Source organism: Serinus canaria, chromosome 4A, assembly GCF_022539315.1.
Source record: "Serinus canaria isolate serCan28SL12 chromosome 4A, serCan2020, whole genome shotgun sequence".
Classification (NCBI taxonomy): domain Eukaryota; kingdom Metazoa; phylum Chordata; class Aves; order Passeriformes; family Fringillidae; genus Serinus; species Serinus canaria.
In genome coordinates, this window is record NC_066318.1 from 18845751 (window position 1) to 18865082 (window position 19332).

Consider the following 19332-nt stretch of genomic DNA (forward strand, 5'->3'; position numbering starts at 1 on the left):
AGCGAGGATGAGGATGATCAGCCACAACCGGCAGAACTCAGGCGTCACCAAGAGCAGGCAGCAAATCCCCGGTGCATGGAGATGGTGGGCTGAGCCCAGAGCTGAGTCAGGCTGGATCCACCCACCCACCTACAGCAGCCGCCAGAGGCAGCCTGCTTTGGGCAGCCCTCCCCCAGGTTCAGTCCCTCCGGCACAGCCAGGAACGGTGTCTGCCATGTGGGACCTGGTCCCAGGCCTTTCAGTGACCGAGTGGGATGCCACGGAGGGCCTCTTGTTTGGTGTCTTTTAAAGACACTTTCATTTTTTGCCTCTTTCTCTAGGATGGGGAAGACCTTATCTTCATGGCAAGTTCTGCAAGTGGATACAGCCCTGAGCCTTTGTGTCTGCTAGTGGGGCAAGGACAGCGATGGGAACAGCTGCTGTTTCATGCAGAGCACCCTCAATTTCAGAGTAATGTACTTTTTTAGCAAATAAACCTCTTCTAAGGGAAGTTCTCTTGCCCTGTGGATGAAATGAAATGACTTTATGAGAAGCAATTAAGTACCACTTTAGCCTGTGGCAGGGGCAGCCACCTGGCCACTAGGGCAGAAGGAGGGCTCCCATGGGCAGAGAGGGTGTGCAAGGATCCTTTCAGTCCTGGGTGGGACACAGCAGCTCTTCTTCGTGGGGATCTCTGAGGCAGCCAGTCCTCCCTCTCCTTGTTAGCCAGTTACTCATTGACTCATTTTACAGCCTGGGTAAACAGTGACAGCAGTGCTCAGGCTCTCTCCCTGCCCTGGGGCTGCCCCCCCTGCCCTGGGTTACACCACCCCCCCCCACAGGCATGGTCACTGCCAAGCCTCTCTCTCCCCATGCCCAAACTCACCCCCTCACCCTCTGCTCCACATGGGCACAGCCCAAAGCAGGGATGGCCCCGTGTAGAATTGAGAGGTGGGTTTGGGACGGGAGGGGGAGCACCTGTGGTCCAGGAGAGCTCAGGGATGTTCACAGGCTGCCCAGTCTTTGCTGCCAGGGCCAAGGGGATAGAGCCCTCTCCGTGCCTACTCCTGCTCCAGGAATGGGGGGTTTGTTGCCCATGGAGCCAGTGCTGCCAACAGAGGGGGTGGGCAGGGGGTGCACACCTGGCAGGGGAAGCTAGGTAGTGATGGGCAAAGGGTCTTTCCCTGCAGAGTGAGTGGGAGGGCTTGGTCCAGGAGACATGGGACTGCTCCAGCAGAGGCTCTCCAGGGATCATCTGCAATCTGGGCTGCCTGGGGCTGCGGTGAAGCTGGCTGTGCTGGGGGCTGTGGGGCAGTGGGCAGGCTGGAATCCAGCCATGATGGCACCTGAGAACTGTTATCCAGACTGGTCCCACCCATCTCTGATCTCCTTCACAGCTGGCAGGCCCCGAGTTCATGGTCACAATGCAGGAGGGGAGCTGGCAAGCCAGAGACAGCCACTCCTTACCAAGTCAGTCCTGGAGCTCCAGGCAGGACACAGCAGGAGGAGCCTTGGCTGTCCCCCCCTTGGTGTCTCTGCCAGGGAAACAGCGTCCATTGCCCAGGTGGAGCAGGACCCTCCTCTTCACACCTGCAGCCAGCTGGGAGAGCTGAAGCTGCACATCCCTCTGCCAGTAGGAATAGAGCAGTGGGTTCAGGAGGGAGTTGCCCAGCCCCAGCAGCCAGAGGAAGTTCTCAATGACTTTGTAGGGGAAGCACTCAGGGCAGGCCATCTGCACGACGCTGGCGATGAAGAAAGGCAGCCAGGAGAGGGTGAAGCACCCGATGAGCACGGCCACCGTGCGCATGGCCTTCATGTCACTGGTGGCACGGGGTGGGGGACAGCCCCCACCCAGCCCCGCCTGCTCCACCTCCTGGATGTGCTGCACGTGCACCGAGGCGATTTTCAGCATGTCACAGTAGAGGTAGAGGAAGAGGAAGAGTGAGGGGAAGAAGCCAAGGCAGAACATGGTGAGCATGTAGAAAGGCTGGAAGAGGTTGAAGAAGGAGCATTTCCAATGGTTGGAGATCCTCTGGAAGCTTGGGATGAAGACCGGGAGGAAGCCGATGATGGCAGCAAACAGCCAGAGTCCCACCAAGCACAGCCCGACCCGTGGGCCTGTCACCAGCTGGAAATAGTGGAAAGGCTTCCGGATTGCCAGGTGCCTGTCACATGCAACCAGGATCAGGGACAGGATGGAGGCAGCACAGGAAGAGGTCACAAAAGCCATTCTCAGGATGCAAAAGTTCTGGGAAGCATGAAAGGGCTGGGAAAGCTCGTCTATGGCCAGGCCCATGACTGTGAAACCAACCATGGCATCCGCCAAGGCAAGATTGAGGACAAAACAGAGCCCCTTGGAGCCGCTCTTCCAGATGTGGCAGAGTAGGACAATGGCCACCAGCACATTGGCAGCGATGATGAGTGAAGCCAGCATGGCGAGGATGGCTCCCAGGGCCCAGCTGGCCATGGCTGCCTCACGTGAGACACACCACAGGGTTGGTTCATCCCCAACACGATTATCAGCCATCACTCACCTGGGGCCTCTCAGCAGATGCTACTTGGCAGCAAGCACAGCCCCTCACTCTCAGCCTGGGGAGCAGCAGGAGCCTGGGGAGCAGGCGTGTCTCTGGGAGAAGTAGAGCTCTGCCAGCAGCTGCCCACGGGAGGGACTGCCGGACTCGCTGCTGTACCTGCAGAGGTCCCTCCCCTCCAGCCACGTTTCCAGACAACCTTGGAGCAGGGGGTGAGCAGGGAGCACCTGGGCAGGAAGCTGCCACGGTGGCACACGGGGCGGTGGCTGTCCCCCCCCCCCAGGCACCAGGGGCTTGAGCAGAGCAGTGCCTGCTCAGACACAGGGGCTGGGAATGGGGACAAGCACAGAGTTCCCAAAGTCTGGCACAGCTTGTGGGGCTCCTGGGGGCCACTGCCAGACCCAGGACGGCTTCCTGCTGCTGGGACTAAGGGAACACCAGTGACATCCTGCTGGAACAGCAGCTCTGAAGGCAACCTGTTTACAATGGGGAAAAGCACTGACAAGGGATGTGTGCTCAAACAGATGGAGAAACATCTGCCAGCTTGAGACAGCAGCATTCACAGCTGGGAACCTGCAGTGCCCTTGGCAAGCAAAACAGGGAGCTCAGGGTATCCTTGGAGAGGCTGAAACCAAAGAATTGCTGGAACCTGCAGGGCAAAAAAAACACAACCCCAAGAGGGGCCTTGGATCCCGGCAGAAGGCAGCCATGGCCCTCTGAGAGCTGGTGCCTTCTGCCCACTCATGGATCCATGCAGAAGTAACTGGCTGCTGCCTCAAAGAGCTCTCTCTGTCCTGGAGCACCCCTGCACAGCCGTTCAGATCCTCAGGAACAGCAGGCCGGCTCCAGGCTCCATGACACAGGTCATATCTGAAGGGAGACCTTGTCCAGCATTGACTGACCTCACTCCTGCAGGAGTTTGATGAACTTTGCCGTGATACTTCCAGTGACATCTATGTAAGTGCTACTAACAGTAAAAAATAATGATTCTATGTACACACTCACTTTGCTAGCCATGAGTGTAATTACCTAATAGTAACTTGTAATGAAGAAATTCATGAAAGCAAAGCCTCTGCATCCTTGTGCTACAGAATCCCACAACATCCCTTACCCCTTCTGGGGGGACTGACCTTCACAGGGTCTGACAGTGACAGCTCCAGCCCCTACACAAAGTGTCACAAGCCTCTTCTGCCTCATGAGCTGGAAAAAACCAAGCTGCCAGGAAATGGGCAGGACTGAGAGTCTGTCAAACAGTGACTGGAGAGAGGGCAGGTGGGGCAGGAGGGGCAGTGCCAGATGGCAGGGGCCCTCCGTATCAACTGGGCTCTGCACTGCTGAGTGGCCACAGAAGGCTTGTGGTGGCCTTGCACATCCTCTGTTTGCTCAATGAGACATTTGGGGAGCCTTTGCTCTGATGCTGGAAAGAGTCCAAACCCTCGGAATGAGATCAACGACAAGGGAGAAGTGGCAGAGCAGTGAGGAGCAAGTACAGGCCAAAGCCAGTGCCTCCCTCTCCTGCTTTACTGCCATTTTTAGCTTTCATGTATCAGGAGGACGTGTATTTCTACCTTAAACACCTGGGGAGGGCTGACTGGTTCCCATGGAGCCTTCCAGGTAGGAGTTCCACCCCCGGACCTTCCTGTGCGTGGAAGAGCAGGTTCCCACACAGTGCCTGGCACAGCCTGCTGAGTGGAGTCACCTTCCCTTCCCCTGCAGCTTCTACAGGCAGCTCTGACTTTGTAACACCAATTCTCTCCCATTTTTCCCATCAGGATTTGGCTAAACATTCCTTGTACGACTTCCACACACAATCAGTTCACAGCAGGCTCAGCCAGGACATGCTGCTGTGTCACCAGGGACCTTCATCCAAACCAAAGCCACCCCACAAAGAGGAAAGGGAGCTGGAACATAAAAACATTTACTTCCAAAACCATAAACATTAAAAAATAACCAAAAATTAGAGGAGGATGACCAAAATATCCCACTCAGCACCAGAACCACCATTATCAAGTGCTGAGCTCACCTTTAAAGCACAGTACCTGGCTTTACAAATGATTTAAGCAAAAATAGTGTAATAATAAGCAGAAATTTAAGAGACTGAAGTTTGGCAAAACTGAGCTGAGAGGGGTCAATTAGTTAGTTCTGACAATAACAAACTTGGGTTTAGAAACATGTCTACTGAAATGAATCCTACTGATTGTTTTTATATAAATACATGGAGAATAAAGGGGTCTACAGCATGTGAAAGTCACACTTCTGTGCTCTACAAGGGCAGACACCCCTGCAAGTGAATGAGCACAGACCCAAACTCAAACTATCCAGTCAATAAATAATTTAATGAAGTTACAAGTTCTGCGAGAAACATGATGACAGTGGCACCTTCACGGGCTCTGCCCCACAGGCACAGGAGGAGACCCACACCTGCCAGCCACGAGCCACAGTGCCCCAAAGGCCACTGGAATGCACAGATCTTCACAGAAGATATTCCTGCAGTCCCAGGCACTCGACACCTCCGAGTGGGAAACACGTGGCTCCCGCCTGTGCCAGGCAGCTCATGCTCCAGGGACCATGCATGTGGGGAGAGCCCAGTCCACAGGGACCAAACACCACGAATGGGGACACAGTGAGATGAAGAGGGAGGCGGCAGAACAGCTCTGCTGCCATCCCTGAGGATGACTCTGGTGAGATGAAGGCAGCTCTCAGAAGGGGAGGCGCTTCAACTGCTCGTATGTGATAAAAAACTGAAGGGAGTGTCAAGGAACTGGGACTGATGTGAGGTAGCTGCCTGGCAGGGTGGGCAGAGCATTCAGCTGGGCTGGACACCCATCCAGGGAGCTCCTTAAACCCACCCATGGAGCTCCCTGTCCAGGCAGCACAACCTGACCTGCCCAGGCAGAACAGATCTGGGGCACAGGTGCTGCCAAGAGTGGGGAGAATGGACCCAGAGCAAACCCCGTCTTGCCCAGACCACTGGGAAAAGGAAATGGCTCCAAGCCCAGACTGGGAGCTCTTTACGGTGAACTCCTCACCCAGTTTCAGCAAGCAGAATGCTCTGGCTCAGCACACGGCAGTGCTGGTCCTGCACAGTTGGCACCTGCCTCAGCAGCAGAATGTTCCCCACGATTCCCTCCCAAACAGGAGCTCATCCAGGAATCTCCTGCAACCCAGGCTACGTAAGGTCTCAGCCAAGCCCTCAGAGGCTCTAGAGGAACCATCAGCAGTGCCCATTAGGGTCCTCAGTGCACCCCATTGGGGTGTCAGCTCTGCCCTGCCCTTCCCAGCCGGTTCTCCCCTTGTCCCACTCCACCACCTCCCAGCAGCACAGGGAAGGATACGATGATGTTCCAGGGACCCAGACGAAGCCAGTTAGGCCAGAAGCCTTTGTAGAGTGCAAAGAAGCCCTCACTCTTCCATGTCTGGGAGGAGAGACAAATGGAAGAGGAGACACACCAGGCCCATACCCTGCCCACCTCTCTCCCCAGTGCCATGTATGCCCCACTGGTCCTGCTCAGCTGCTGCAGGGAGCAGACAGCCCCGTGCAAGTGTGTGAAGCATCACCTACAGTCTTTGAATCCAGTTAACTGCGTCATGGCCTGAATTTTGTTCCAGGAGGCTGGGAGGATGCTCAGGCTGACAGAGGCCTCAGAAAAGTAACTCTGGGCCCTCTCCCACCTCACTGATGACACACTATGTCACTGCAGGATCTCACTGCCCCCAATAAGTGTGTGCTGAGGCCTGGCCAGCCTCCCAGGACAGGGATGTGCCCACCTGCCCCCTCACCTTGACAAGGCCATCCAGGGTGCCCTTGTAGAGCTCAGTGCTGCCCACGATCGCGCGCTGGTTCATCATCCGCGTCCGCACCACATCCACGGGGTTGGAGGCAATGGCTCCTGCCAGCCCGCACGTGAAGCTGGAACTGCACACACCAAATCAGGGCAGGGACAACCCTGGACACAGCCATTCCCGCTCAGACAGACACAAAATACCTTCCACTGGGCTTTAGGAAAGGCATTTAGCAGAGGATGTGAGGTGCACTGCTTGCTCCTACCTGGAAAAGGGGCAGCAGCAGGACTGCCACAGGACCCTGCGAAGCTCAGGGGAGGGAAATGCTCAGCTCAGCTAAGCCAGACCCTCACCTGAGCCCACAGCTGGTTCCACAGGGCACTGGCAGCTCTGCAAGGGTCCCAGGTGCTGCCCAGGGGACACAGACCTGAAGGCACCCCCTGGGAGTGAACATCCTTCCCACCAGAACAAACATTTCTTTGCGAAGGAGGGAGGAAGAGCAAAGACACCAGAAAGGACCACAGAGCTGCCAGTGTCCCCCTCCACAGAGGGTGTAGTGCTCCTCACCCTCACCCCAGCTGGTAGCCAATGGAAGCACTGCAGCATCTGCAACATGGAAGTGAAAAAGGATTTTGGTGTTCTCTGCCAGCCCTGCCCAGAGCAGCTGACTGCAACGCTGACTGACTGCTCTGGGTCCTGCCAGCTTTGTGCTTGCTCCTCTCTCAAGGCTCTTCCAGCAGGGGCTGCAAGATCACAGGGTCTAGATAGCTGAGGACTAGGGACTGGAGCAGCTTTTGATCCATGCAGCTACACAGATGGATCTTCTGCCTGGCTCTTATCAGAGCACAGATGTGGGGCAACATTTCTGTCATTACCCAGCTGAAACCAAGCTGGCATTTCATGCCACCAAAGGATTTCTGCCAGATCCTTTCCCAAGGAGGTCTCTGGGATGTGGGGATGGATTAGTGGTTGCCTTGGCAGTGCTGGGGGAACAGCTGGACTCAATGGTCTTGGAGGTCTTATCCAACCTTAACGATTCCATACCTGCTGCTAACTCTGAGCTGTTCCAGCTGACAGAGCAGATCCTTTGGAAGACTAACCCTGCTCCAGATCCTTTGGAAGCACTAACCCTGCTCCCTGCAGCTCCAGAACGCTTGCTCCATGAATGGTCTCTTTCCACCCCACCTGGCTCCTCTGGCTCCCACAGCCCCCCAAGTCTGCAGCAGGTACTCACACAAAGTGGGCAAAGATGGTGTCCCCCATGAGGCCTGACAGGATCAGATGCTTCTTGGTGATGTCGTAGACCGGCAGCTCCACCCCCACCACGATGGCTGCTCGCTGGGCCGTGGGGACAACACCCTGTGCAGCACAGACACTGTCACCAACTGCAGCCACATCGCCCAGCTCCTCACAGGGCCTTCTCCTGACAGTCTTCCCCGTACCCTCCCTGCAAGCACACCACCCACTTCCCAGCTTTGCTTCAAAGCCAAGGAGGATAACTCCACCCTGGCAGTGTTCTTCCAGCTGGATTATAGCCACACTGTTTCCCTGCCCCTAGCTCCAGCACGTGGGAACTCACCTTCTGCACCAATTACAACACCAGAAAAGATTCTGCCCCACAAGAGCAGCAGTTTAAGGGGCCAGGAGGGGCTCCAGGTGCTCCTTGCTACAGAACAGCAGGAGAGCATCTGCTTCCCTAAGATTTTTCTTAGTTCTGCTGCTGCTGCTGGGAGATTCTAGGAGTTGATGCTCACCCTCCAGAGGCCTCGGGTACCTTCCTGCTGGTAGATGTCAATGAAGCTGCCAATCATCCCCCCCTGGAACAAGCTGCCCTGAGCCTGCATTCGGATCTGAAAGAAAGGGAAGAGTCAGCAGGCGGATGTCAACACCTGTCCTGACACCAGCACTTGGCCACAGGGCAAGGACACCAGGGACAGCAGCTCCATGGAACTCCTGGGAGAAGGAACAGAGCAGCTCAGAGCACACACTGTTCTCCACGTACCTCTCCCTGCAAACCACATGGACAAGGATGGCAGAAGGCAGGGGGCAGGGGCGGCAGCAGGGTGGGGGCACAGGAATATGAGGAATAAGGCCTTCCCCCTGAAAGCAGTCCCAGAAGGGGGATCTACAGGGATTAGAGTGGGGAAGTTCTCTAGGCTCTCTCTGCCCAGAGCAGGGCTACCCTGAGCCTAGGGCACCAGGAGGTCCCCACTGGGCTCTGCTCACTCCACGTAACAGGCAGGCACTTCAGCAGTGCCAGCACCGTGACCCAGGGGACAGGAGCAGCTGGCTCACCTGGCCCAGAGCTCCCACCCCTCACCAGTACAAATGTCATGATCCTTGTTGCCAAGAGAAGCTGTGGCTGCTCCATCCCTGGAAGTGTTCCAGGCCAAGTTGGACAGGGTTTGGAGCAACCTGCTCTAGTGGGAGGTGTCCCTACCCATGGCAGGAGGTGGAAGGAGATGGTTTTTCATGTCTGTTCCAACCCAGGATTCTGTGATCTTTAAGAGCTGTGTTTTTAAATATCTATTAATGACCCTGGGCTTTGGTCCCCATTCATTAAAAAAACCCAAGCAAGCAGAACTGGTGGCTCAGGGAGTACTAAGCTGCTCCTCCCACAGGTCCCACAGCCAACCAGGAGCAACCCTTACCTTCAACACATCTGTGGGATTGGCCAGCGCAGAAGAGATGACCCCCGAGACCACCCCACAGATCACATTGATGAGCAATGTTTCATCTGCAACCAAGGAAAGAAGGTCAGACCCTCACAGGAAGAGGCACAGTAGGAGGGAACAAGGGCTGGGTGAAGCAGCTCAGATCTCAAATCAGACAGTGAAGCTGCAGGAGCAGGGCCTGGGCAGGTGCCACAGCCCATGACAGGTCTGTCCTCATACCTGTCAGGGACAGAAGGTGGCAGCTGAAACACTCAGCAATGTACTCTCAGAGGGTCTGACTGATGAGAAGGAAAATCCTTGGACACGTGAAAATTGTGAACAATTATCTGAGATTTCTCATCGCAGGGATGAGCCAGGACAGAGGCAGACAGAGAGGGACAACCCAGTGTTTCCCCAGGCCCCCTGGATTTGCCTACACACAGCCACTTGGAGCCAGCTGAGAATCGAGAGCAGGCAGGGAGTTAAATGTGATTAGTGCCAGGGAATAACCCCAGATTCCAGGCCCAGAGTTAGGATGATGGTTACATTGGGAAAACACACAGGCCTTTGCTGGTACTGACCACGACACTTCCCAGAGGACACCAGGCCACTGGCTGCCCCAGGCCTGTAGGGAGATAAACATTCAGGCATGGAGCTCAGAGCTGAAAAGGCTGGAACAGCCTTAAGGGGGTGTGGGGACTGTGTACACAGACAGAACCAGGCAGCGAGAGGCCTTACTAAAGCAGGACAGCAGCCCTGAAAGGACCCCAAGAGTCACAGGATCTCCTGAGATGGAAGGGTTCCACAAGGATCATCGAGTCCAACTCCTGACCTGGCACAGACACCCCAACAATCTCACCCTCTGCGTTTCTTCAGATACCAACCTACACCTCCTCTGACACAGCTTCATATCGTTAGTGTGCTGCATTTCCCCCGCCCATCCCACTTTCCCAGGCTGGAACGTTGTTACAACATTCCCTCATATCACAGCAGGGATGGAAATCTCACCTGCAGATCTCAGTGCTCCCTCAGGGAACATCCAGCAGACTCTTGCTGCTCCCCTCCCCAGGCAGGAGGGAGGGCACAGGTCAAGGGCACTGGTGGAACCTCACCTTTACAGTCAGGGCCAAAGCCAGAGCTGGACTATCCAGCACAATTCCTATCCAGAATGTGTCTGGCTGTGCCAGGGGAGGCTCAGGATGGACATCAGGAGGAATTTCTTCTTGGAAAGGGTGGTCAGGCATTGGCAGGGTCTGCCCAGGGAGGTCTGGAGTCCCCATCCCTGGAGGTGTCCAAGGAAGGACTAGATGTAGCACTCAGCGCTCTCGGCTGGGGACAAGGTGGGGATCAGACACAGGTTGGACATCTTTGCCAACCGAAAGGATTCTGTGATTCTCCTATGCTTCCATGAAAGGAAGGAACCTGGCTGGGAGGAGCTGTTTGGGTAGGAACCACAGGCAGTGCAGAGCTCAGTGAGGTTCCCATCAGGATTGAATCCAATCCTTGCTCTCACTGACAAACAAAACTTAGCACCCAGTAAGGGAGTTCCATTCCTGTGGGAATCTTGGGGTGGAAAGGACAGAGCAAGGAATGAGCAAAACACACAGCCCAGAGTGTGATGCAGGGGAGCTGGGAGGTGCCTGTGCTGCCCTTCCCCAACACCGACCTTCCATGCGATCCACGAAGAGCCGCTTCAGGCTCTGGTAGATCCCGATCTTGATGGTGCCATAGGACGCCTGTCTCAGCAGTGCCGGGGCGATCCTGAGGGGGAATGGACCCTGAGCATCCCTGCGGGCCAGCCCAGGCCACTCCGCACCCGCCCTCAAACTGCCGGGGCCAGGCACGACCCCGCTGAGGCTCCGAAGAACGCAGCTCTGCCCGGGTTATCCGGGATTGCCCCACACCCCCCAGTGCCAGGGGATGGCACCCACGCAGCCCTGGCCTTGCTCGCCGCCTCGGGAACATCGGGGGACTCCGCTCAGGGGGACAAGGCAGGGAGGGATCCAGGGGGTCACAGCGGCGTACAGGAAATGGGGGGCCGGGATGGGCAGGGAGCAAGGGAGCGGAGGGATGCCGTGACAGAAGGTGGAAGAGGGCACCCGGGCTGGGGAGGGGGTGCCGGGAAAGAGGCAGGGCAGGGCCGGGGTGGGCAGAGGGGAAGAACCCGGGATAGGTGGGAGATACCCGGGGAAGGCAGGGGGAGATGCGGGGCTGGTGGGGGAGAACATGACAGACGGGGCGACGCTGCGGCCGAAGAAGGGAGCACAACATAGGCGGTGGGAGCTCCTGAGCCAGAGGAGAAGGAGCCGGAGAAGACGCCGGGGAGGCCGAGGTGGGTGCGAGGAGCCGCCGGGCCGGGTGGAGAACCCGTGGCAGATGGGAGGGTGTCCCGGTACGAATGGATGGGGTCCCGGGGGAAGCGACACCCGCTGCCGACGGGCCCGGCCCCGGTGCTCACCCCGAATACAGGGCCCGTCCGCCCTCTTCGCGGCAGATGCGGAAGAGCGCGTGGAACATGCCCCGGTACCGCACCTCGCGGAACCGCGCGTCGGTGCTCTGACCCTGCACCTGCAGCCGCGTCTTGGTGAGGTCCACTGGGAACGTGCCTGCGGGGACAGCGGCCTCAGCGCCCGCCGGTACGCGTGCCAGTCCCGCCCGTCCCGGTCCCGCCCGGCCCCCGCGCCTCACCGAACTCGGCCACGATGGAGGCGAGCCCGCCATACACGAAGGGTTTCCAGTTGAGCGCGGACATCGCATGGCGGGCGGACACCGCCGCGCGCGCCGCCGCCACCGGGCCGGGACCGGAACCGGAACCGGGCTCTGCACCGCCGCGTCGCGCGTGCCCCCTGCAGGCCCCGGCGGCACCGCGCCGGGACCGCCCACCCCGGGACGGCGGAAGCCTCAGGGGCTGCCTGCACCCCCGTCGGCTATCTCGGAGGGGTCCTGGCTCCTCCGGGGAGGAAATTCCCCCTTGCGCCCAGAACAGGCACGGACCCGACTGGAGGGATTGATTACTCGTTATAGGAACCAAATCCAGCTAAAGCCCCTCCCTTCTCCACCCTGCGAATCCCATACTCCATCGCTCCCGGTTTTCCAGCCAAATAAACCTAAAATCGGCGTAAGAAAAACAGATGACACCTCCTCCCTGACCCACAGACAGGAACACTGCTCCCGGGACCAGCTTCTCCCTAACAGGAACTTTTATTAAGAAACCTTTAAACAAACCTATGAGTCACCCCAACACAGCAGTGCAAGCTTATGGATACATCACAGAATCCAGAAGATGCTGACTGGGCACAGGGCCCAAACCTGGCCCACGAGGCCAGACAAGACACCCAGCAGCCTCTGCCCCCAGTGCAAGAGGGGGACACCATCCCAAGGGATTTAAAGAAGGGGAGCATCCCACTGCTCTCAGCCTTTACTGCTTGACACCCTCCCCAGTCGAAGGACCGACTGCTGTCCCAGCCAGCAGCATAGGCAGCACGGAGAGCCCTGGCCCAGGGTGGGATGAGAGGCAAGGGGAAGCTCCCAGATGAAAGGTCCAGCCATGGTATCCCAGGACCTTGGAGCAGGTTGGGGCAGGCTCAGAGCCTCCCTCATCCTAAATGCTCACCCAGGGCTCAGCAGCGGCCAGAGTCTTTGCCAGAGCCCTGCTCCCTGTGCCTGGAATGGGGCTCCCGAGATCTGCCTCCCCTAGGGGACGCATCTTGCCGGCTGCTGTGCCCATCGCCCCTCCTGCCAGCCTCCTCCCTCTTCTCCCGCTCCTCCCAGGAGCCCCTCTGCTCGCGACAGTTCTTGTCCCCCCTGCTGCCCGAAGGCCGCTGGTGCTGCCGCTGCTCCTCATCCCGCTTCGTCCTGCTCTCGGCGTTCCTGCCGGCGCTCCCGCCAGCATAGCGCTCGTACCCGGAGTCCTCCTTCTCCTTCTTGATCTTGATCCTGAGATGGGGCTCCTCCATGCTCACTTGCTTCCCAGCTTGTGGGCTTGGCTTTGACCGTTCTGCTCTGCTCCGCTGCTTCTCTGGAATTAGGGTTCACATTTGGTTCACATTTTGGGATGGACCAAATTCCAGGAGCAGCTTGCTCCCCATGGCTCCCCTGGCACCATCCCAGCTCATCTTCCACTACAAATTCTCCCCCTCCACCCAATTTCCCAGCCTGCTTCCCCCTCAGGGAGATCTCAGTTCACTTCCAATCACAACTTTTCCTCCTTCAGCTAGAGCCACCCCACTTCTCTCTTTAGCATTCACATCATGTTTTTCCCAGCAATGCTGGGCATTTCCACACCACTTGGAATGCTGAGAATTTCCAACTTCCCTTTCACTCCCTTTCCTCAGTAACACTGTGATCCACTTTGTGGAAATTACCTCTCCAGACCTGAGGATTCTTCCTTCACAGCTCTCCTTCTTCTCCCTCATTTTTGAGCACCTCCTCAGCACTCTGTAGCAACACCTAATTCCCACCGTCATTTTATGCCCACTTTTGTTTCTCCAAACTTCTCTCCAGGCAGACTCCAGCCCCCAAACCCTACCGTGGGAACGCCCACCTGGAATCCAGCCTGCCAGGAACACTCCTTACCTTTCTGCTTTTTCACGGGCACATCCTCATCCTCAGACGGGGAGTCGGACGAGGTGTGAGGCGGCGTTTTAACCCCGCAGCCCTTGGCATGGAGGGCCCTAGTCACATCATCCCAGTCCTCAGATTCCTTGGGGGGCCGGTAGTGGGCCACGTGGTCCACACGGATGGTCCGTCCCTTGATCTGCGGGGCCGAGCTGTCACCGCCAGCTCCCGCTCCCAGGGCCGCTGCCGACGGGAGAGAGCACTCAGGGAGCCACGACAGCGCCTGAGCTCCACTCACCTTGATCCCATTGAAGTTATCCACAGCGAGGATGGTGCTTCTCTGGTCCTCATAGCACAGGAAGCAGAAGCCCTTGGACTTCCCGGTCTTCTTGTCCCGCACAAGGTTGATGTTGACGACCTCGCCGTACCTGTGACACACACACCCGTCAGCGCCGCGGCAGCGCCCGCGGCGGCAGGACCGGGGCTGCGGCACTTACTGCGAGAACACGCAGATGACATCACCCTCGGTCAGCGCGTAGTGCAGCCCGCCTGCGGGGAGAGAGGAGGGAAGGAACGGGTCAACAGCACCGGTACCGGCCCCCACCCCTTGCCCGGTCCGTACCTACAAATATCCAAGCGCTGTCCTTGTACTCCGCGTGCCACGACACCGCCTCCTGTACGCCCAGCTCCGCCTCCCGCGCGTTCAGCTCATTGATCAGCTTCACCTTCGTCAGGGGGCTGTGGGCGAGGCACCATCAGCACCAGCGAGACAGGGCCAAACTCGGCCTGCGCCCCCACACCCCCACACCTACTTCATGGCGGCGGCAGCGCGCACTGCGCCTGCGCGCGGCGCGGCACCGCCCCGCCCCGCCCCGAGCCGAGGCGGACGTAGCCGATAGCAGACGAGTCGACCGATTATAGCCGAGTGGGGCCGAGTCGAGCCGCTTGTAACCGAGTCAGGGCAATAATTACCCTGAAATAGCCCGAGCACGGCCGAACAAGGCCGATTGTGGCCGAATCGGACCGATTGTGGCCGAACAATGCACGCCGAACCGGCCGAGCCGAGCCGATCACAGACGATTACGGCCGACCGGGCTGAGGCGCAAAGCAAGAGTCGGAGCGCAGGGGGCTCAGAGCCTTTATTGGGGTCCAGGCGGGTCCCGCTCAGCACGGGCAGGAGCCCTTCCTGCTGGCCTCGTCCAGCCGCCGGGAGTGCGGCTGGGGCTGCGCCGGCCAGCCCTCCGTGTCCCGGCAGGGCAGCGAGCGTTGCGCCTTCAGCCGGCACACCAGGCACATGAAAATCGCGTCCACGTTCTGGCTTTCCTGTGGGTCCTTGGCCGAGGTCTCAAACAAAAGCATGTTGTGAGCGTCGGCGAACTTGAGGGCCAGGCTGGATGGCACCTGGATCAGGTCTTTCAAGTCACACTTGTTCCCCACGAGCACCCTGGGGACGAGCGGGGGCACCGCGTGCCCGTTGCACTCCTCGATCCACGTTTTGAGGTTAGTGAAAGAGCTCATCTTGGTCACGTCATACACGAAGACCACGGCGTGCACGTTGCGGTAGTAGTGCTCCACCATGCTCTTCCGAAACCTCTCCTGGCCAGCTGTGTCCCACACTTGCACCTGGGAAGTGAAGCAGACAAGAAAAGACGCTACTGGAGTGTGTAGCATGGCCCTGGCAAGGCCATGGGGTTGCAGAAGGACTTCCTGCTGTCCAGGTTTCAGAGAGTCCCAGCTTGTTTTGGACTGGAAGGCAACTTAAAGATCACACAGTCTAACCCCCTGCCATGGGCAGGGACCCCTTTCACTATCCCAGGTTGCTCCCAGCCCTGTCCAGCCTGGCCTTGGACACTTCCAGGGATCCAGGGGCAGCCACAGCTACTCTGGGCAACCTGTGCCAGGGCCTCCCCATCCTCATAGCCAAGAATTTATTCCCAATACCCAATCTAAACCTGCCCTCCTTCAGTTTAAGGCCATTGTCATGTCCCTCTATTCCTTGTCCCAAGTCCCTCTCTGGCTCTCTTGGAGCCCTTTAAGACACTGGAAGGGGGTCTAAGGACTCCCCCAAGGCTTCTCTTCTCCAGGCTGAACAACCCCTGCTCTTTCAGCCTGACTTCAGAGAGGCTAAAGCCCTCAGAATGTCTTTGCAGCCTCCTCTGGACTCATTCCAACAGATCCATGTCTATTTGTGCACCAAATCCTATGCCATGAATGAGACCGCTGACGATTTCACAGAGGAAAAGAGAAAATGAGGAGGGAGAGTCACCCTTTGTGTAGGAGCACAGTGGGAGGGTCAGGAGCTCTGTGGGGTGGGTGAGGACCCAACAGAACTTGTGGGGGAGGATTAAAAAACAAAACATCACAGATGACATTGTAGGAGGTCTCTGCTATAGACCACCTGGTCAGGAAGAGTAAGCAGATGAGGTCTCTGTGGACAGTGAGCAGCAGCCTTGTGTTTGCAGCCCCTGGTTCTCACAGAGAACTTCAGCCACTGCATCTCATGGAAGGACAGCACAGCAGGGCACAGGCAATCCAGAACATTCCAGGACACCATCATGACAACTTCCTGACCCAAGTGACAGAGATGGCAGGAGGCCTCTGGGCTGGATGAGCAGACGACGTAGATTGGGAACTGGCCGAATGTCTGGGCCTAGATGGTGCTGGTCAGTGACAGCAAGTCTGGTTGAACACTGATAACCAGCAGTGTGCCCCAGGGGTCAGTCTGGGTTCTCCTGGTAATGTTTTGTAGCCTGGAAGTGGCAATTTCCAAGCTAATCCAAATTGTCCTGTACCCATGGAGACAGAAAAACGCTGGCAAAGCAGAGCTGCTGCTCAGTCCTTTCAGGGCCAGTCTCTCCCAGGCAGAGCAAGAGAAGGAGGGTCCTTGTCCCACTTCTCACCTCCTCTCTAGGATACATATCCCAGGAAAAGGCTGGTTTGCTGCACTACCTCCCACTCCTGCCCACTGGAGCTCAAATAATATCCAAAGGTAGAAAACCTGACAACATTTCCCAGATAGTGGCAGCAAACAGGCTCCATGCCAGCCTGCACCACAGCTCACACCGGCACGGCTCCGTGGGGCTGGACAGAGCCGGGGAGGGTAGGGAGGACGAGCACCTCTAAAGATGAGAGGGAAAAACATTCATGGACAGCTTAGAAGCACAGCTAAAGCTCTCACCCACAACACAAGGTTGGGTTTCATTGTGAGTTCAACTTTTGATCAGCCATCTGTCAGTACAGCAGCGATGTTTGTTCTTCCAGCACCAGCCTCAGGGTCTGTGGTGATGATCCCCAGAGCTGTGCAGGCCAAGCTCCACCACAAACTCTGCTCCTGGGTGGTTCCTACCAGTGCCAGATTTGCTCTGACACACCAGCCAGAGCTCTTCAGGTCTGGGCTGATATTTTTTTACAGGTGTCACACCAGCTTTCATAAGAAAATTCATCCTGCTGCAATTGCAGCTCCAGGTGCAGCTGGGAGCAGGGTCCTGCACCGCTGCTTCCACAGCAGCCGAGCCCGCTGCTGCTGGCCCGTGTGAGCTCTCAGCCTTCCAATGTGGCTGCTGCCAGCCCACCACCCTCTGCCCCTCCAGACCCCCTGGCTGCGGCGCAGAGTCCTGTCCCCCATCCCACCGCAGCTCTACTCCTCTGCTGGTCCAGTGTCTGGAGTTGGAGCCACCCCAATGCATCGAGGATCCAGCTGTGCCCGTTGCAAGGGTGGCGGTGACTCACCCCGAGCCATCACTTCTGATCTCTGCATGCTCAAGCCAACCCTAGAAATAGTGACAAGGCAGGAGGGACTGGTCCAGGTCCATCTCTGCAACACACGGATGAGAATTCTTCCCTGGTCCTGTTCCCTCCCTCCAACTGGGATGAAAGGAAAAGCCCCCAGGAGAGGTTTGGCAAGAGGCAGGGATGGGGACCGACTGCCATCGCTGCTGGGGCTGCTGCCGGCCAGATCGGGGACGGTGCAGGGCCCACCGGGGATAGAGTGGGGCCCACTGGTACCGGTGTGCAAACCACAGAGGGCAGAACGAGGCCCAACAAGGCCAGTGTGGGACCCACCGCGGGCTTAGCGGGTCCCTCCGGGGCTGGCGTCAGCCAGCCCGGAGCCGGTGCGGGGCCCACCTTGATGCGCTCCCCCTCGATCTCCACCGTCTTCTCGCGGAAGTCCACGCCGATGGTGGCCTCGGTCTTGCCGGGGAAGGTGCCCCCGCAGAAGCGGAAGGTCAGGCACGTCTTGCCCACGTTGGAGTCTCCGATCACGATGATTTTGAAGATGCGGGTCTGCACGTAGGGCTCCAGCGCGGGGTCGGGGCCCGGCGGCCGCCCTCCGCCGCCGCCCGCCGCCATCCCTCCCGCACCGCTGCCGCCTCACCGGCTCATAGGGGCGCGTCGCCCCGCGGACCGGCTACGGCACAGCTCCGGATAGCGGCACCGGCACCGCTCGTCTCCGCCCCACACCCCGGCTCCGGCACAGCTCGTCCCCGCCCCGCGGACCGGTACCGGCACAACACGGCTCCACCCCACGCACCGGCACCGGCGCAGCCCAGCGTAGCAGCACCGGCACAGCCCCGCCCAACACACGGGCTACGGCACCGCGCGGTCCCGCCCCGCGGACCGGCACCGGTACAGTCCCACGTACCGGGACCAGCACCACACGGTTCCGCCCCACGCACCGGCTACGGCACGGCCCGTCCCCGCCCCGCATAGCGGCACCGGCACCGCGCGGCTCCGCCTTACGCTCCCGGCTCTGGCACCGGCATTAGCCCGGGTTAGAGCTCCGGCCCCGGGCCAGCCCTACTCCAAGCCACAGAAAGGGCACCGAGTGCCTTCAGCCCGGGCCGGCACGAGCGTTCCCAGAGGAGCGGCAGGGACCGGTAGGGCTGCGGGCCTGGCCCCTCCCGAAGGGAGCGAGAGACCGACGGGCACAGCGGGGCGGGACCAGACAGCGGGGGACACCAACACCCGCATGGTCCCAGTGCCAAGAGGTGGCAGCGGGATCACAACCGCCGGTGCCAGAATGACCCTCTTCATGTCCAGCTGGGCAGCCACAGCCCCCGCATGCCAGCATCACAGAGACCAGGAAGGGGATGTGTCCCTCCTGCTCCAAGAAACAGGGCAGCGGGGAGCCAGCACCCACGGCAGGAGGGCACGGGGGCTGCAGCAGGAAGCACACACACAAGGATTGAAGAAGTGAGGGGAGCAGGTGACAATTTGCAGGAGGAGAGGAGAGCCATGGCAGGAGGGGATGAAGGGACTCAGGTCAGCTGGACTGGGACGGCATCAGACAGTGGCACAGCAACAGTGGCATGGGGACTGATGGGAACATGGGGCAGAGCCCCAGGGACTGCATTGCTCCAGCTCACACAGCCCAGGTGATCCCAAAAGAACCTGAAGTCCCCCAAAATGGGCCTCTGGAAGATGACTCCTCCACTGATAGGACTTGCAGGAGCCAAAGGCTGGGAAGTATTTACCAGAGACCCCCAATGGTCACCACCACCCCACAGTGTCAGTGCTCACCTGCTTCCAGCAGCATGGACATGAAACAGGGTGCACTAAGCCTTGCAGCAGCTGAATAAACCTCAGAAAGCTGAGTCTGACGAAACACGTGCCCCCCTTTCCCATTCTGGTCACGTCTGCAGGTCCTGCACTGCTGAATGAGACACACTGTCTGACCATGGCACTGTCCTGCCCTAGGAATAAAGAGCAGCCACACAGGATTGTCCCCTTTGAGGCTCAGACTAGTTATGTCCCACAAAGAGAGCTAAGTTGAGAGACCCAATGGGCACCAGGGCCTCCCAGAACCATTTCTGACAACCCCCAGCTAC

The 19332-nt window shown here is 58.4% G+C and overlaps 4 protein-coding genes across 4 annotated transcripts; all 4 read right to left on the reverse strand.

Moving 5' to 3' along the window:
* Positions 1–1450: 1450 nt before the first annotated feature.
* Positions 1451–2446, reverse strand: GPR119 (G protein-coupled receptor 119). Its single transcript, XM_009090258.4, has one exon. The coding sequence runs from the start codon at positions 2444–2446 to the stop codon at positions 1451–1453; it is 996 nt and encodes a 331-aa protein (XP_009088506.3).
* Positions 2447–4827: 2381 nt separating this feature from the next.
* On the reverse strand, positions 4828–11797 carry SLC25A14 (solute carrier family 25 member 14). Its single transcript, XM_030228913.2, has 9 exons — positions 11636–11797; positions 11406–11553; positions 10614–10708; positions 8945–9030; positions 8048–8143; positions 7528–7652; positions 6291–6426; positions 5846–5926; positions 4828–5251 (listed from the first exon to the last, which is right to left on the reverse strand). Exons 1-9 carry the CDS (start codon positions 11697–11699, stop codon positions 5210–5212), a joined length of 873 nt encoding a protein of 290 aa, XP_030084773.1. The 5' UTR covers positions 11700–11797; the 3' UTR covers positions 4828–5209.
* Positions 11798–12124: 327 nt separating this feature from the next.
* On the reverse strand, positions 12125–14376 carry RBMX2 (RNA binding motif protein X-linked 2). The gene is made up of 6 exons (XM_050974475.1): positions 14317–14376; positions 14127–14242; positions 14002–14053; positions 13803–13932; positions 13523–13703; positions 12125–12965 (listed from the first exon to the last, which is right to left on the reverse strand). The coding sequence occupies exons 1-6, from the start codon at positions 14319–14321 to the stop codon at positions 12568–12570; spliced, it is 882 nt and encodes a 293-aa protein (XP_050830432.1). The 5' UTR covers positions 14322–14376; the 3' UTR covers positions 12125–12567.
* A 233-nt stretch (positions 14377–14609) lies between these two features.
* Positions 14610–18258, reverse strand: RAB33A (RAB33A, member RAS oncogene family). Its single transcript, XM_018914208.3, has 2 exons — positions 17630–18258; positions 14610–15127 (listed from the first exon to the last, which is right to left on the reverse strand). Exons 1-2 carry the CDS (start codon positions 17852–17854, stop codon positions 14669–14671), a joined length of 684 nt encoding a protein of 227 aa, XP_018769753.1. The 5' UTR covers positions 17855–18258; the 3' UTR covers positions 14610–14668.
* Between the last annotated feature and the right edge of the window lie 1074 nt (positions 18259–19332).

Bases quoted from the DNA above. Each gene is read 5' to 3' on its own strand.
- RAB33A (XM_018914208.3), bottom strand. From the start codon at position 17,854: ATGGCGGCGGGCGGCGGCGGAGGGCGGCCGCCGGGCCCCGACCCCGCG. The intron at 15,128-17,629 runs GTGGGCCCCGCA...TTCACTTCCCAG, and splicing joins TCGAGGGGGAGCGCATCAAG to GTGCAAGTGTGGGACACAGC.
- SLC25A14 (XM_030228913.2), bottom strand. From the start codon at position 11,699: ATGTCCGCGCTCAACTGGAAACCCTTCGTGTATGGCGGGCTCGCCTCC. The intron at 6,427-7,527 runs GTGAGTACCTGC...TGGTGTGTGCAG, and splicing joins ACCATCTTTGCCCACTTTGT to TTCCAGCTTCACGTGCGGGC. The intron at 5,252-5,845 runs GTATCCTTCCCT...CACTCCCTTCAG, and splicing joins TGGGTCCCTGGAACATCATC to TTTTTTATCACATACGAGCA.
- RBMX2 (XM_050974475.1), bottom strand. The intron at 13,933-14,001 runs GTAAGTGCCGCA...TGTGTGTCACAG, and splicing joins GTCATCTGCGTGTTCTCGCA to GTACGGCGAGGTCGTCAACA. The intron at 13,704-13,802 runs GTGAGTGGAGCT...TCGGCCCCGCAG, and splicing joins ATAACTTCAATGGGATCAAG to ATCAAGGGACGGACCATCCG.
- GPR119 (XM_009090258.4), bottom strand. From the start codon at position 2,446: ATGGCCAGCTGGGCCCTGGGAGCCATCCTCGCCATGCTGGCTTCACTC.